General features: G+C 44.2%; 1 protein-coding gene across 1 annotated transcript in view; it reads right to left on the reverse strand.

The window, feature by feature from the left end:
- The window catches only part of SUSD3 (sushi domain containing 3), a 103629-nt gene that overhangs the window by 16678 nt on the left and 69735 nt on the right, over positions 1-17216 (reverse strand). Inside the window, exon 3 of the mRNA XM_056524341.1 lies at positions 11567-11714. Within this exon, the coding sequence (XP_056380316.1) occupies positions 11567-11714 (148 nt within the window). The remainder of the gene's footprint in view (positions 1-11566; positions 11715-17216) is intronic.

The raw sequence follows: 17216 nt of genomic DNA on the forward strand, positions 1-17216 counted from the left end.
AATGTCCCAAATAATGGACTTGAAGTTTGAGCAAATTACACTTTGATGGTTTGATCTTCAACCCATACTTGATCAAGACTTGAAAGACATCTAACAGATGACTGAGGTGTTCCTGATAGAATACACAAAGACATGATAACATCGTCCAGGTACAACAAGACACTTTGGAAATTCAAATGACGCAGGTACCTTTCCATCAGACGCTGGAACGTAGCAGGGGCATTACATAGCCCAAACGACATACTTTTAAACTCAAACAACCCCATGGGTGTCACGAAGGCGGTCTTCTCCCGATCCTCCACAGCCATGGGCACTTGCCAGTATCCGCTGGTCAAATCCAGTGTGGAGAAGTAAGAAGCAGACCCGAGAGCCGTAAGCGAATCCTCGATCCTTGGCAAAGGATAAGCGTCCTTATGTGTGACATTGTTCAGCTTCCTGTAGTGGACACAGAAGCGGATGGTTCTGTCTTTCTTTTTGACCAAGACAAGTGGTGCCGCCAGGGACCCTGACTTTCTTGTATTACATTCGCCTCTTTCATGTCGGTCAGCATCTTTTTGACAGTCTGGTACATGCCTGCACGACCGGGTGGTGTCTCTCCTTGATAGGTGGGCTGTTGCATGTGAGAATCCAATGTTGAATCATTGACATTTTTCCAAAGTTGGTTGGGCGCTTGCTGAAAGCTTCATGATATCTTTCAGCGACATTGATGACTCTATTGACCTGGTCTCTTGGAGTAGTGTCGTCCCAGACCTGGAGCTGTGCCCACCAGGGCTCTGGGGGTTTAGCACTGCAACCATCAGAAACTTGAGCTGTACGCTGTCGGCCACCAGACGTTCTGCCACAATGTCCTTTCGCTCTAGGAGGTACAACTGAGCCACTGGAATGTATTTGGGTAGGACAGTAGCAGAATCAGACAGGTTTACTAACCACACCAGGACTCTCCTATTTGTGACAGTAATGAGACTTCTTGCAGCTTGGACAAGAGGATGATCTTCTAACTGCATAGGTTCCAGTAGGGCCTGATAGTCCCTATTCTTGACTCCGGGATGTGCACGACACCATATGATGGCCTCCGTGTTGGGTTGTAAGGTCACCGACTGTCACGATTCGGCTGGCTGGAGGTGGATCCTCTGTGCCAGAGAGGGATTGGCGTGGACTGTGTCGGTGGACCGGTTCTAAGTTGCTACTGGTATTCACCAGAGCCCGCCGCAAAGCGGGATGGTCTTGCAGCTGCGGTAGCAACCAGGTCGTATCCACCGGCAACGGCTCAACCTCTCTGACTGCTGAGATAAGCGCGGTACAAGGGAGTAGACAAGAGCATGGTCGGACGTAGCAGAAGGTCAGGGCAGGCAGCAAGGATCGTAGTCAGGGGCAACGGCAGGAGGTCTGGAACACAGGCTAGGAACACACAAGGAAACGCTTTCACTGGCACAATGGCAACAAAATCTGGCAAGGGAGTGCAGGGGAAGTGAGGTATTATAGCCAGGGAGCAGGTGGAAGCTAATTAGGCTAATTGGGCCAGGCACCAAACATTGGTGCACTGGCCCTTTTAAATCTTAGAGAGCTGGCTCGCGTGCGCCCTAAGGAGCGGAGCCGCGCGTGCCAGGACATGACAGCCGGGGGCCGGGACAGGTGAGTGACTTGGGATGCGATTCGCGAGCGGGCGGGTCCCGCTATGCGAATCGCATCCCTGCCGGCAATGTCAGTGCAGCGCTCCCGGTCAGCGGGTCTGACCGGGGCGCTGCAGAGAGAGGAATACCGCGAGCGCTCCGGGGAGGAGCAGGGACCCGGAGCACTCGGCGTAACACCGACCTGATGTCTTCAATTCGTACTCTGCAGATTTCACATTGCTTGTTGGAAAACTTCTGCTCTGCCTGTAGAACTTTCAAGTGGGGCTGCAGGGGACATATGGGGAAGAGAGGCATACAAGGCATCTAATATCTCAGTGAAACAATTTTTCATAATGTTCATCACTAATATAAACTCAGTAGACCCCTTATCTGTCACATTAGTTACAATCACTCCCTGTCCAGTAAGTAAATGCTTTCCCAACTGAACAGTTGGCTCCCAGTATCCATGTCTGGGGACTGGTTGCCCATTACCTGCAACTACCCTAAAATTAACATCATCAGGCTCACATAATAAACTAGCATCCCAATGTTGACATGGTAGACACTTGTGACCCTGTATCTCTCAACACCTCTAAAGGTACACCTTCTACAATGACTTTTACAAAGGGGCAGGAGGTGACATAAAGTGAGAGTCCTGATTTAGGTCATTCGGGGATTGGACCTGATGACTGTATTCCTGAGGGCCGGTCCTCAACCTCAGGGTGAATCCGTTTAAATCGCACTGCATTTTCCAATGGCCGGGTTAATTACAATAGGAGCACAAAGGTCTCTGAGTCCCCGAATACCTATTGGGTGGAGGATTACGGTAATTGGGATTGCAGGGAGATGGCAGGTTTCCTAAGTGATGGTGGTTCACGGTCAGGTGGAGCAGGCCGGGTTGCAAGCTTCTTAACAGCCTTGGTCAATTGCTCAATGTCCTGCTTAACACTCTGTAGATCTACGGCTGCGGTGACTGGCAAAGTGGGTTGCACTGGGGCGGGGACAGGGGACGGTATAGGCCTGGCTACTGCCCCTTGTGGTTCTTGAACCGGTGAAAGGGAAGTACCAACAGGGGGGGGGAACCCAGGGGTCACTGGATGGAGTGCACCTAGGGTACAGGGGTGCAACTTCTGTACCGAGCCACCACAAGACCTTAAAGGGAACCTGTCACCGGTTTTATGTTGCCTAAACCAAGGCAGCATAAAATTGTTGCAGTTAGTACGATCCCAACATACTATGATTTACTTTGATACGCCCAAGCCTTTGAGAGAAATCATAGTTTAAAAAAGCCACTGAGACCTGGGTAAGTATTCATGGAGGGTGGGGGTGGTCTGTGGGGCTGCTTGCTGCATCTCTCCCTATCTGTGGAGACCAGCCCCAATGACTAGTTACACGAGTCCTGGTGGCATTGTTAAGCTAGTGTTAACACCCAGTGACAAGTTGTCTCAGCACCTGTGCTGATCTGGGCTCATCTGAAACCCTGGACTGGAACAGGAAGCAAAAGAAAGACCCAATTTCCATTGACTTACCAAAAGTCTCTAGCAAGCCTAATGTTGACATAGATTTAACTCTCTCCTGGATATCCCATATCTCATTTAGGTTTGCCTGAATGGAATATGTGCTTCCTGATACCTAGTTTCTACATATGACAGGTACCTTGGGAAAGTATAGTCATCTTGGACTGCCATTCCACTCACTGTCTCACAATTTGTATATATATGCAGTGCATTGGGAAAGTCTTCAGATCCTTTTGTATTTTTCAATTTTTTTTTATGTTGCTCCATTTCCGCCTAAAAGGCAAAAGTGATTTGAACTTATATTACAATTAAGATGTCTTACCAAGATTTTAAGTCTGTGTTTGCACATTGAATTTTTACAGCATTTTTCACACGTGGCTGTTTCTTTAAAAATGTTAAAATCGTGGTAAAAATGACACACTTTTACTGTGAATTGCACAAATGTGGTACCATAGCACCTTTTTTGGGTACGGTTTTGGGAAAATCGTAGTAATAGCTGAAAAAAAAGGCAGCAAGAAAAACAGTGTGAACACAGCCTCAGGGAAAGTGTATAACTACTATATATCCTCATCCTACAGAGATAGCAGCAGTATACAGAGAGTGGGAGGGGTCTGTGAGCTTAAAATTTGATGATGTAATTTTGTAGTTCACAGAAAGTCAGCTGACCCTGGACTTACTTCCTTTTGACATATCAAGCCATGTATCTTTCATAGGGTCATTGTGGTGATCACATGACTAAGTTACAGTAATGAAATGCAAAGATGCAGCTGTGCTGGAATGAAACAAATGGCGCTGTACGACTAGTGATGTTGCATGATATGAGCAAAAAAAAAAACTAAAGAAAAGTGCTGCTTTAAGAAATGGGAACACAATTAGCCTATAATATGTCCTAAAAAAGGATTGCCTAATGCAGAGAGCCCCTTTAGTGTCTTTACAAATGGTATCTCCTTTTACTCTTTAGCAGCCCCTGTAAGACTACCGATCCTCGGCTGACTGGTAGGATTTTCTGTGGCGTGCGGATCTACAGTTGATGACTATGCAAAACTTCTCTGTTCCAATTCTACATACGCACTGAATTTGCCTAATAGAACAAGGAACTATCTGAATGGCAATTATAGGCTATATCTTATGAACAAAATGTCCATTAAAGCCTAAAAGTTTTTTTTTTTATTTTTTTTTTATTAGAACACAAATGATAAGGAAAATTAATTTAACCAACACATAAGAAAAGTATATTTTGATGATGATAATTTCACTTTCCTACTTTCCACTTAATTAATTTTAACAATTTCAATTTAAGCTTCGCAAAAACTGAATGTTCCCTGGGCCAATGTAAGTGGAGTCTAATTGACATCTCTTTCTCAGGTGTCAGAGGCAAATTAATTAGCTGGAGGTGGGGGAAACACGGGGGAGTGGGGGGGGGGGGGGGGGTTCACAATATTATAAATCATGCATCCCATTTGTATTCGGGAATGAAAAGGATTGTTTTTAATACATTATATGTACTACTAATTATTGCATTAAAAGGAAATTCTATTTATCAGGTACAAAATTCTTTAAAGGGGTTCTCCACGATAAGGTGATTTTAGTACGTACCTGGCAGACAGTAATGGACATGCTTAGGAAGGATCTGTGCTTGTCTTGAGGCTAAATGGCTATGTTGTGAGATTACCATAACACTGTGACTAGCTGTGAACTGTTGGAGTTTGTTCTCTAAAACTAAAAATACCATGATTCCTTGCTTGTAAGTGTGAGGTCACTTTTCTCCCTTCCACACATCAGCAGCCCCACCCATTAAAACACACCTGTGATCCTTTTAATGCAATAGACCAGTGTTTTCTGACCAGGGTGCCTCCAGCTGTTGCAAAATTAGAATTCTTGCAGTATGATCTTCCTCCCACCCAGCGGTCGCTTCACCCATTAAAGCAAAGACAGGCTCCCTCTGAACATCTGACTAGTGATGTACTGTAATGTCTCATTTTGTATGCTGTTAAAAAGTTGGGGCAAAAATCACAAAAGAATTGCGAGATCACCATAAAACACAGTTACAGACACTATATTATGAACTACACTAACTTTACAGCCCCTTTAGCATAGTCAAATAAAAAAATAAAAATAAAAGAGGAAAAAACAGTACTAAGCAAGACCAACCAACTGCCTAATGCAGCCTTTGGCTGTCCGGGCATGCTGGGAATTGAAGTTTTGCAACAGCTGGAGGCACACTGTTAGGTCTAATGTCTATGGGTACCTCCCAAATAATCCATGACAGATAATGTCAGGGGAGAGGAAGATCAGTCATATTGGATTTCAACTGCCCAATCCTTTTGTTAACACATAGAATCAACACTACCAGAGGAGTCTGTAGTGTCCCACTACCTCTGTCCCAGTTCAAAAATATTAAGTTGTGAGGCTAAGGAATTCCTGTTCCAAATGCCTGTGTTAGGGGTATTGTAAATTAACTTGTATAACTGCTGAGGTAATATGAAAGTGTAAAGGTTAAACCGTGACATTATTTTATGAGCAAAATTCGTAGCTTTTTGGCCACATGACACTTTTCAGTCAGTTTCTATGCAGAAACTTCTGAAAAGGCTGATGGAGGAGTTCCCTAGTTGAACCCCCTCTCCCCAGGGGGCTGGACCAAAAACCAGTTAACCCTTCCTTTGGCCACAGTGCTGTAAAGGAGCTCCATAGCTCTGCTCCTTCTAGGTAGACCAGTTGGTCAGAGTCTGGCTCTAGCCAGAGAAGTGTATGCACCCTGTCAAAGTGTACCTCCTAGGTTTAGTCAGTAAAGCTCAGGCCTATTCAGTGACCTGTTCAAGCTGAAGCCTACTGCAAACAAAATAACCCAGACTTGTCTGCACCAAAGAACATAGGGGGAGATTTATCAAGACCTATGCAGAGGAAAAGTTAACCAGTTGCCCATAGCAACTAATCAGATCGCTTCTCTCATTTTTAAAAAGGTCTCTGAAAAATAAAAGAAGTGATCTGATATGGACAACTGGTCAACTTTTCCTCTGCACAAGTTTTGAAAAATCTTCCCAATAGTACTGATCCGTTGCTAGACTTTGCCAACCTGAAACTGATCTGGGTCAAGTGCGTGATGATCACCACACTGTCAGAGTTTCTGAGAATTTCATCAAAAGTCTCCTGTTTCCAGCTCCAAGAAGGAGAATCTACTAGCCAGAAATAAGGAACCAGTTGAGCAAGGACCCTTCTGCAATTACTAATCTCTAATGAACATTTATGTTCAGAACGCTGGGTTTGGGCACCAAAGGTCGTGACATCATGCCACGCCTCCTTACATTCATTTCTATGGGAGGGGGCGTGGCAGCTTTGGACACTCATCATGCCCCCTCCAATAGAAATGAATGGAGGGGGCGTGAACCCAACTTTCCTTTCTGAAAATAAATGTTCAGACCGCCGGGGTGCCGGCCTGGAGATCGCGGGAGGTCCCAGTGGCTGGATACCCCCCCTGCAATCAGACCCTTTAAGTACCCCTTTAAATATCTACACCACAGTAAACCAACCGTTGTAGGTCCTTCACATTAGCGTTAACACTAATTGGACTGTATATTTATCTGCACCTGCATCTGTGTAGCTACCTCAGTAGCAACACCACCAAAAAGTGCAAGAAAAATATCAGAGATTTTCAGTCAGAATATCTGCTATAATATCCTTCTTAAAGGGAACAGTGACAACTCTTCCTCATTTGCTTAAAATACTGTAAATGTGCAAACCCCGTGCTAAAGTGATTCCAGTTATTTGGATTCCGCACAGTGACTTTAAGTAAAGTTCAACTCTGTTTGAGTTTACTGGAGTGTCTGGATCCTGGATAACAGGCTGCAGGCCAGCAATGATGGTGGGCATATAAGAGGTCAATCAGTCTTTCCTCAAACAGGTACGAGTAGGCAAGGCTGTGTTTGCCATTGAGCACCCAAGGGCCTGTTCCTCGGGCAGCAGGCTTCAGGAGGGCAGCACTAGTGTGTAAAAAAAAAAAAAAAGCTAAATCCTTTTGATGTAGCTGCTGGCGCCATGTTGTGGTCCGGAGTAGAGAAAATCTATTTCCTCCCTTTAATTGAGCCCACATGGGGCATATCTGGTGATACATTTACCTGCAGATTTGCAGTTGCAGCATGCCCATGTGGATTAATGATTGATCTCCCCACTTTCTGTGTATAGGAAGAAGATCCATGGTATTAGTGCAAGAAAACCCTGCTTGTGTTTTTTTCTACATATGTGTGACAGATCTGCAGGAACAAATGTTGACGCATATGAAATCACCCTAACGGCAGGGTCACACGAGGTGCATCTGCAGTGTATTTCACGCTGCGGATGTGCCGGCGGCAGTCACAGAGGGACTGCAGAGCAAGCTCCCGGCTGCAGCCGGGAGCTTGCTTTGCAGTCCCTCTGTGACTGCCGTAGGTGCATCCGCAGTGTGAAATATGCTGCGGATGCACCCGTGTGACCTGACCCTAATGGAGTATGTTCAGTCTAGTGCAGCAGAAGCTGCAAATATGGTTCTGGAATTTGGTAACAAAAACCTACAGATGAGGTGTATGAGACAAAATGCTCCATCACCTACATAGGTATGTAACCTCCAGAGGCATGTCTATAGAGGGGGTGTTGCCATTGTCTTTATAAAGTGTTTTTTTCTGCACAACAAAGCATGTGATGATCGCCTTGGGGAGCTTTGATGTAATCTTCTTGAGTAGGGAAGGCTTGGCTTTAGACTATTGAGAAACACTGATCTACAACATACTGTCAATTACGCTGACATCCAGGAAATATGAAATGCATAAGCATTTACAGTACAATAGTGTATGACTCCCAAGTAGTGATAGCAATAGTTAATTTATAGTGTCAGGCTTTATAATGAGAGAACCAATTCCAGTGGTAACCAGGGAAATAATGGAAACTTTTGAGTCAGCACAAAAATGAATCCAATGCAGACGCTCCCTATATGAACGGTATAAGCTTCAAATAATAGGTTACATTTCATTATTGCATGAAGGGAATTTGCATAAATAGTACCGGCATTCGCCGCAACTTATATCCAACGGAGAACGCATGGCCTCCTCCAATCTGATGATAATATTTAGTTGGATGTGCCCCCCCTGCTACATTTTATTAAAGACATTAATTTCTCTTTATAGATTCATTCTTGGTTTATTACCCTCGATTGTTACTACTCTCCTGGGATATAGCGGAAAGCTGCAGTATGGATATATACAGGAGAGCAGCGTTACATCAGGCAACAAAACATTTGCTTAATGATACAAACAGATGGCCAGAAATCTCAGAAATGAGCCTGAAATAAAACATAATGGGGGAGATTCATCAAAACTAGTGAAGAGGAGACGTGGTCACTGCTCTTACTTTCTGAAAGTCGCCAAATGGTAAAATCCAGGCCGGCAGCACGCACCGCTTCTCCAGGTGCTGCACTCATTTTCCAGGATAGCGCTTTGTTTAGATGTCTCAGGGAAATCATGTTTTTTAGTTATGCTATAATTGCAAAAGATTACACAGTCTAACCATAACGTGGGGATATACCATTATGGAAAGTTCTGAACAACGCCATAGAGATCTATGCACGTGCCAGGTGACTCTTAATCAGGATTCATTTTCTTACTGGGACAAATTGTCATATGAATTAATATTTCATTTAATCTTTACTTTATAGTTTTTCAGTTGGAATACATAAACAATCTTCTGTTTCTACCTATTGCTGTTGCTTACTGTTTGGTGGAGATTTGGTGCTTTCTATGACCCTGCTCTCAGAATGTCCACCTGATGTGTCCAGTGTCCGGGGTGATGGTGCCCCCTGCTGGTTTTTATGACCCTGCTCTCAGAATGTCCACGTGATGTGTCCAGTGTCAGGGGTGATGGTGCCCCCTGCTGGTGTTTCTAACCCTGCTTTCAGAATGTCCACCTGATGTGCCTAGGTTAGGTGGTGATGTGCCCCCGGCTGGTTTTTATAACCCCGCTCTCAGAATATCCACCTGATGTGTCCAGTGTAGGTGGTGATGGTGCCCCCTGCTGGTTTTTATGACCCCGCTCTCAGAATGTCTGCCTGATATGTCCAGTGTCAGGGGTGATGGTGCCCCCTGCTGGTTTTTATGACCCTGCTTTCAGAATGTCCGCCTGATGTGTCCAGTGTAGGTGCTGATGGTGCCCCCTGCTGGTTATTATGACCCTGCTTTCAGAATGTCCGCCTGATGTGTCCAGTGTAGGTGCTGATGGTGCCCCCTGCTGGTTTTTATGACCCTGCTTTCAGAATGTCCGCCTGATGTGTCCAGTGTAGGTGCTGATGGTGCCCCCTTCTGGTTTTTATGACCCCGCTCTCAGAATGTCCGCCTGATGTGTCCAGTGTCGGAGGTGATGGTGCCCCCTTCTGGTTTTTATGACCCCGCTCTCAGAATGTCCACCTGATGTGTCCAGTGTCGGTGTTGATGGTGCCCCCTGCTGGTTTTTATGACCCCACTCTCAGAATGTCCACCTGATGTGTCCAGTGTCGGAGGTGATGGTGCCCCCTGCTGGTTTTTATGACCCCACTCTCAGAATGTCCACCTGATGTGTCCAGTGTCGGAGGTGATGGTGCCCCCTGCTGGGTTTTATGACCCCGCTCTCAGAATCTCCACCTGATGTGTCCAGTGTCGGAGGTGATGGTGCCCCCTGCTGGTTTTTATGACCCCGCTCTCAGAATGTCTACCTGATGTGTCCAGTGTCAGCGTTGATGGTGCCCCCTGCTGGGTTTTATGACCCCGCTCTCAGAATCTCCGCCTGATGTGTCTAGTGTCGGTGGTCACACACGCTCAGTAGCTCTGTTCTGCTGCTTGCACCGTCTTGTACAGTCACATGCCCTCTGTAGCTCAGCTCCACTGTACACATCTAGTACACAGAAAGCAGAGTGATTTCCAGGCTATCAAATAAAAGTAATTGCAATAGAGGCTGCTTCTTCTCCCCAGCACTGGGCACCTCAAATAGGGAAAAACTGCACGGGCACCATATCAGCAATATCTCCTAACAGGAGCAATTTATGAGATAATTCCAAATGAAAAATGTTGTGCATGATCTGAGTAATTGAATATTTGATTTCGGGACACCCCTTTAATTTTCAAAAGTAAAAGGTAATTCCTCTTTAAAGGGGTACTTCACTGGAAACATTTACTTTTAAATCAACTGGGGCCAGAAAGTTAAACAGATTTGTAAATTACTTCTATTAAAAAAATCCCAAACATTCCAGTACTTATCAGCTGCAGTAAAATACACAGGAATTTATTTTCTTTTTGAATTTCCTTTCTATCTCACCACAGTGCTCTCTGCTGACACCTCTGTCCACATCAGGAACTGTCCAGAGCAAGAGAGGTTTGCTATGGTGATTTGTTCCTGCTCTGGACAGGTCCTGACATGGACAGAGGTGTCAGCAGAGAGCACTGTGGTCAGACTGGAAAGAAATTTAAAAAGAAAATAACTTCCTGTGAATTATACTGCAGCTGATAAGTACTGGGAGGATTGGAATTTTTTTTATAGAAGTAATTTACAAATCTGTTTATCTTTCTGACAGCAGTTGATTAGAAAAAATGTTTTCCAGTGGAGTACCCCTTTAATGTTTTTAATGTTAAAGGGGTTTTCCAGCCTTAAAAAGCATTGCATAATGTGTTAGCGCTATGCAAATTATTATTAATAATAAATTGATGGTCTATCAATCACTGATCAGCTGCTTGGTGTTCCGCACTGCAGTGTGAACAGGGTGGGAAGCTATGGGCCATTGATTGTATAGTAGTAGCACCATGTTATTGCAGCCCAGCTCCCATTCCAGTACACAGAAGCTGAGCTGGAGTAATGAGATGCCACCACTACACAATAAATCAGTGACAACTTTGGGCACTGTTCACTGTGTAGTAAGGGGCATCGAACAGCTGATCAGCGGAGGGGGCGGTTGTTGGCACCCCACCAGTAAACGATTAAAGTCCTATCCTGAGAATAGGCCATCAATCATTTAACCCTGGGAAACCCCTTTACTTGAAGGGGTACTCCGCCCCTAAACATCTTATCCCCTATCCAAAGGATAGGGGATAAGATGTCTGATCACGGGGGTCCCGCAGCAGTGGACCCCCGCGATCTTCCTGGTGCACCCGTCATTCATTTAGAGTGTCTGATGCAGCGCCGTAGGCTCGTCATGGCCATGCTCCACTTGTGATGTCATGGCCACGCCCCCTCAATGCAAGTCTATAGGAGGGAGCGTGACGGACATCACACCCGCTACCAATAGACTTGCATTGAGGGGGCATGGCCATGACATCACAAGCGGGACGTGACCATGACGTCACGAGCCTCCGACCTGCATTGCTCCGTGCACCGGATGTCTGGGGTGCCGCAGCAAAAGATTTGGCATAGCCACAATAAAGCATCAAACGTCTTTTTTGCCTTCCATCTCACCTTTCCGATCGCCTCCTCTCACTTTTCTTCACACAATTCACAAGGCAGCACACCAAAAAAGCCATTGACATCAGCAGGATGATCGCGCAGCTCACGATGGAGGCAATGACGGCCACTTTAAATCCAAATGTCTCATATTTTGACAAGGCTGTAAAGCGAGATACATTATGGATCAGTACACCGAATGGAGGAGCCATCTATTCATTAAGCCATTGTTCCGATGACCTTTTTATGGCCGAGCTGGATGTCATTCAATCTACATAATGGGGGAGATTTATCAAAACCTGTGCAGAGGAAGAGTGGTGCAGTTGCCCATAGCAACCAATCAGATTGCTTCTTTCATTTTCCACAGGCCTCTTTAGAGGCCTGTGGAAAATGAAAGAAGCAATCTGATTGGTTGCTATGGGCAACTGCACCACTCTTCCTCTGCACAGGTTTTGATAAATCTCCCTCAATGTCCTTAAAGGGCAGATCGTAAGCATGATGTTATTATGTATGGCTAATGCTGGATACTTTCTGGGGATAGATAGTGATTGGTAACAACAAGCCAAGTAAATCCTGGTGATTAATACTTTATATATGTATATTTTGGGCTCAGGGGGGGTGTTGTAGTGCATTGCATTTAGGTACTATAACAACAATGTATGGTTTTAGGATCACAATTACAGGGATTATTAGTAAAATGATGTATTAAAAAGGTGCAAAGGTCACATTCACACTAGGACTACTATATAGAAAGGCCCCTGTTTTATAACGGTATGTAGGGACCCCTGTAGAGAATCTTTGTAAACATATCTGTATATACTGTATATCCTTGACATGCTATACTTTGATCTTCTTTGGTTCTGTCAAACTGCATGTAGAGAAAATTGGGCCAATGCAAAAAAAAAAAGCTAAAGAATCCCCTGTCCTTGAATGAGTAGAGGTTATTGTGACCCTTAAAACTGTTCTTCTCGCCCTTGAAATGCATTTGGACCCTGACCTGTCAGTCAATAATTTTTGGCTAATCCAGCATTGGACATATTTCTATTGGATAGAAGATTGAGAATGTATTTTTGTTTTCTTATTAATAGTAATAATAATATAATAAAAAATAATTATAATAAAAATAAATAATAATTATTAGTAGTAATAATAATCATAACAATCATACCAAGACTCTGGGTGGGGTGAGAGGGGGGGGGGGATTTTATTATTGTTTTTGTGCTATTTCTTTTTGGCATGTTTTGGCTGCATAAAAATTTGCACAAGTATACTCCACTCCCTAGGTGGCGTGGAATGCAAGAAATTAGTTTTTGCAAGTCTTTATCCCCCTAGTGTGCATCCTTTTATAATGCACAATTTCTTAAATTAGACACAGAAACCCCGCCCACCAGATAAACAGTACAAATTTCCACGCAAATTATAAATTTCCCCCCTCTGTCTATACCAGTGTGTCCCCACCAGTGTGCCTCCAGCTGTTGTAAAGCTACAACTCCCAGTATGTCTGGACAGCCTTTGGCTCCCAGGCAATGACTACACGTTATTGGAGTCAATAATAAATTGTCCATCTGACTATATCTGCTGAGGTTGCGCATTTTCTGCACTGTAAATATCCGTAAAACAACATGACAAGTTTCTTCTCGATCCGTTTAGATTTTCTCAGTAGATGATTGAATGGTTGTGTTATTACTATGTTGATTTTAATTCCTCGCTGATCTACATTCAACCTTCCTGCGTCGTGTATTACAGTCAGCACAGTGACAGATGGGGAAAGAACCGATGAGTCAGCGATACAGAATAAACATCTTACCCTTATCAACCTCATGTTTTAATAAATCGCTTCACCATCAACAACATGTTTATTTAAAGTGGGTTTTCTCAGTATTGACATTAACCCCTTGAAGACTGCAGTGGATCATACTCATTAGATTAAAGGGGTACTCCACTGGAAAACATTTTTTTTTTTTAAATCAACTGGTGCCGGAAAGTTAAACAGATTTGTAAATTACTTCTATTAAAATTTTTTAATCCTTCCAGTACTTTTCAGCTGCTGTATACTATAGAGGAAGTTCTTTTCTTTTTGAATATCCTTTCTGTCTGACCACAGTGCTCTCTGCTGACACCTCTGTCCATTTTAGGAACCGTCCAGAGTAGGAGCAAATCCCCATAGCAAATCTATCCTGCTCTGGACAGTTCCTGACATGAACAGAGGTGTCAGCAGTGAGCACCTGTGGTCAGACAGAAAAGTAATTCAAAAAGAAAAGAACTTCCTCTATAGTATACAGCAGCTGATAAGTACTGGAAGGGTTAAGATTTTTAAATAGAAGTCATTTACAAATCTGTTTAACTTTCTGGCACCAGTTGATTTAAAAGAAATTGTATTCTAGGGGGGTACCCCTTTAATGTTGGCCATTTTAATTTTGGCGAGATTGACCAACCCGTTGAAAGAAAAGGGTCAACCATGCTGGATTTCGGCAGAGCCAAGCCTGCATGTGTATAGGGGGATCGGGAGAGATAGACCAACACTTTTTTGGCTAACAGCTATCTAAACTATATCAGGATTAGGACAATTTTGTGTATATATAGCATAGGGGTTGTAAAAAGTTAACAAAAAGGGTTTGCTTTACTTTCAGAAGCAGCACCACTTTTATCCATGGATTAAAGGGGGTTTCCAGGCTAGTACACTGGATGAGTGACCTATCCTCAGGCCATCAATCATAGATTGGCGGAGAACTGGCCAACGGCAACATAGCCAATCGGTTGTTTGTCAGTTGCTGCTGAACAGTGTCGGAAGCAGTTGGCTCTCATTGGCTTGAATGGGCAGTCCCACTGACTTGAATGGGGTCCCATTGACTTGAATGGGTTCTTTCAGGAATCCGGTGGTTTACCGGAGAAAAAAAAATTTGCATGCACGTTTTGACGGAACTGTCAACAGAGCTCCATATAGCGGAGACCGACGACAATGGGACAAAGAGGTCTTACTTTTCAGTGGATGGAGCTTGTTACTGCAGCTCAGCTCCTGTTCACCTGAATGGGAGCTGTGCTGCAGTAAAGTTGTGCAACCACTGCTTCTATCCCCATTAACTCTGTTTTACGGCAACCGAACAGCTGATCTTTGAGGGTGCCCCCCTACCAATCAGTAATTGGAGGACTGAGGATAGGTATTCTGAAATACCCCTTTAAAAGAGAACTCCAGCAAAAATTAACGTATCCCCTATTGACAGGATAGAGGATAAGTAGCTGATTGCGGGGGGTCCAACTGCTGGGACCCCTGCGATCTCCAGGATGGGACCCCGACTCTCTCAGTGAGGAGCACGTGTCATCTACTGGTAGTGCTTCATTCATTTCTATGGGAGCGTCAATGATGCCTGAGTGCTGTACTCTGGTCTTTTTGGCACTCCTATAGAAATGAATGGAGCGCATGCTGTCTGCAGCACACACTCCTCACTGAGAGCCGGGGTCCCATTCAGGAGATCAGCAACTTATTCCCTATCCTGTGGATAGGGCATAAGTTCATTCTTGCTGGATTTCTCCTTTAAGGCTGGTATAGCAGCTGATCCACAGATATGTACAAAAGTGTTGCTGTCCCTGATGAAAAAAATCTAACATACAAAGGTATGGATACATCCATCTTTTTTCTTTTAAAAATTACAAGGCAATTATTTCTGGACTTGTTTACAATGTAGAGTTTTACGATATCATTTTGAGCTGCAATTCGACATTTAATTCATATTATTATTATTATTTTGTAATGTCAGCTGTGGTTAAATATTGTTTCTTCTCTATTCATCTTAATTTTTAAAGTTACTTTACTTTATTTTGACCTCGGGCAGCCAGTATGAAAAAATAAATAAAAAAACTCCCAGCGATTATAATACATGAATGACAGGGATTGACAATCAACTTGGCAATTATCATTAAAGCAGTTCATCAGAATAGGGTTTTTTTTTAAAGCAAATTTACCATTCTGTCAGGTATAAACTAATAAACATTTACTTACCTCCTGGCCTCCATTTTTCTGTTGCGGTCTCTGGTGCGCTCCTCTTCGGGGTTACATGTGGTCAATACATCACGCCGAGGCTCAGTAATTGCTGAGCTGCAGCATCTGGTATTAAGTCCCAGCACCAGGAAGAAGCTGGGACTTAAAGGAGTACTCTGGTGCAGAGTATTCCTGCTCCGTCCTTCCCGGGCTGCAAAAAAATTAAAATAAATTATCACTCACCTTCCTGGGTTCCCGCGGAGCGCCACTACAGCTGATCGGTCCTCCAGTCCATCCTCTTCATACTTCCGTGTGAACGAAGCGTCACATGGCGCCCATGTGACGCTTCGTTCACACGGAAGTATAAAGAAGATGGACCGGAGGACCGATCAGCTGTAATGGCGCTCCACGGGAACCCAGGAAGGTTAGTGATGGTTTATTTTCATTTTTTTTGCAGCCCGGGCAGGATGAAGCGGGAATACTCTGCACCAGAGTACTCCTTTAATACATGAGATTCCCGCCCAGTAATCACTGGCCGTAGTGGGACATCGATTGCTGAGCCGCCCCATGACATTGTGACCATAAGAAACTTGGAAGAGGAGCGGACAGGCACCGGGGAGTGGTGGTAGATTAGTAGATGTTTATTTTTATTTTTTATACCTGACAGAATGGTATAAATGTGCTTAAAAAAATTTCGCTATCTCAGAGTACTCCTTTAAGTGTGGTGTACATGTATGGCGTAGTGTAGTACATTGTGGTCATAGTGTATCATACAAGTTATCTAGTAAAAATTTACTTTTTCCCATCCGCAGGATAGGTAGTAAATATCTGATCTGCAGGGGATCCAACAGCTGGGACATCCCACGACTTCCAGAACGGGGCCCCGACTCTCAGAGGGAGCGCGTGCTGTGAATGGCACATGCTCCATTTATTTGTATGGGATTGCTATAGATGCCCAGTGTTGTACTTGGGTACTGTCGGCTCTTCCATAGAAGTAAACAGCGCATGCTGTAGACACGCTCTCTCTGAAAACTGACGCCCGTTCTGAGGATCTTGGGGGGAGTCCCAGCGATCGGACCTCCTGCAATCAGATACTTTTTACCTATCCTGCCAAGAGGGGCTAAGTTAATTTTTCTAGAATATTCTATTAGTGTTTAAACAGTGGGGGCCTGACAGGGATGTCCTCTGCCAATTGCTAGAACAAGGTGCAATGGTTTTGAAAAACTTGGGTTTCTCTCCCTGTGTACGTACAATTGTTCAAATGCAATAAAAAAAAATTTGATTATGTTATGGTATTTTATAATTCTCTCTGTTTGCAAAATTGCTTCAATTTTGGAAACATGTATGTTCAAATGTCCAAAAAGATTCATTCGATCAAAAAAAATAATTGCTGAGCAAAGTGTGCATAGTCTTGGATTGTAACTATAAATGTCAGTCACCAAGTAAAAACACCAGCAGCATCAGGTTTGTTACGGTAGAATGAAGAAAAGGACAGGCGTCCTGCACTCACCGCGTAAAACCTGGTCACTCGGCTGCCATCTGGGGTTGCTCTTCCGGAGGGGTCTTCAAGACAGCGTGGGGCGTTCAGAGCGCCCCACGCTGTCTTGAAGACCCCTCCGGAAGAGCAACCCGAGATGGCAGCCAAGTGACCAGGTTTTACGCGGTGAGTGCAGGATGCCTATCCTTTTC

This window comes from Hyla sarda, chromosome 6, assembly GCF_029499605.1.
Source record: "Hyla sarda isolate aHylSar1 chromosome 6, aHylSar1.hap1, whole genome shotgun sequence".
Taxonomy (NCBI): domain Eukaryota; kingdom Metazoa; phylum Chordata; class Amphibia; order Anura; family Hylidae; genus Hyla; species Hyla sarda.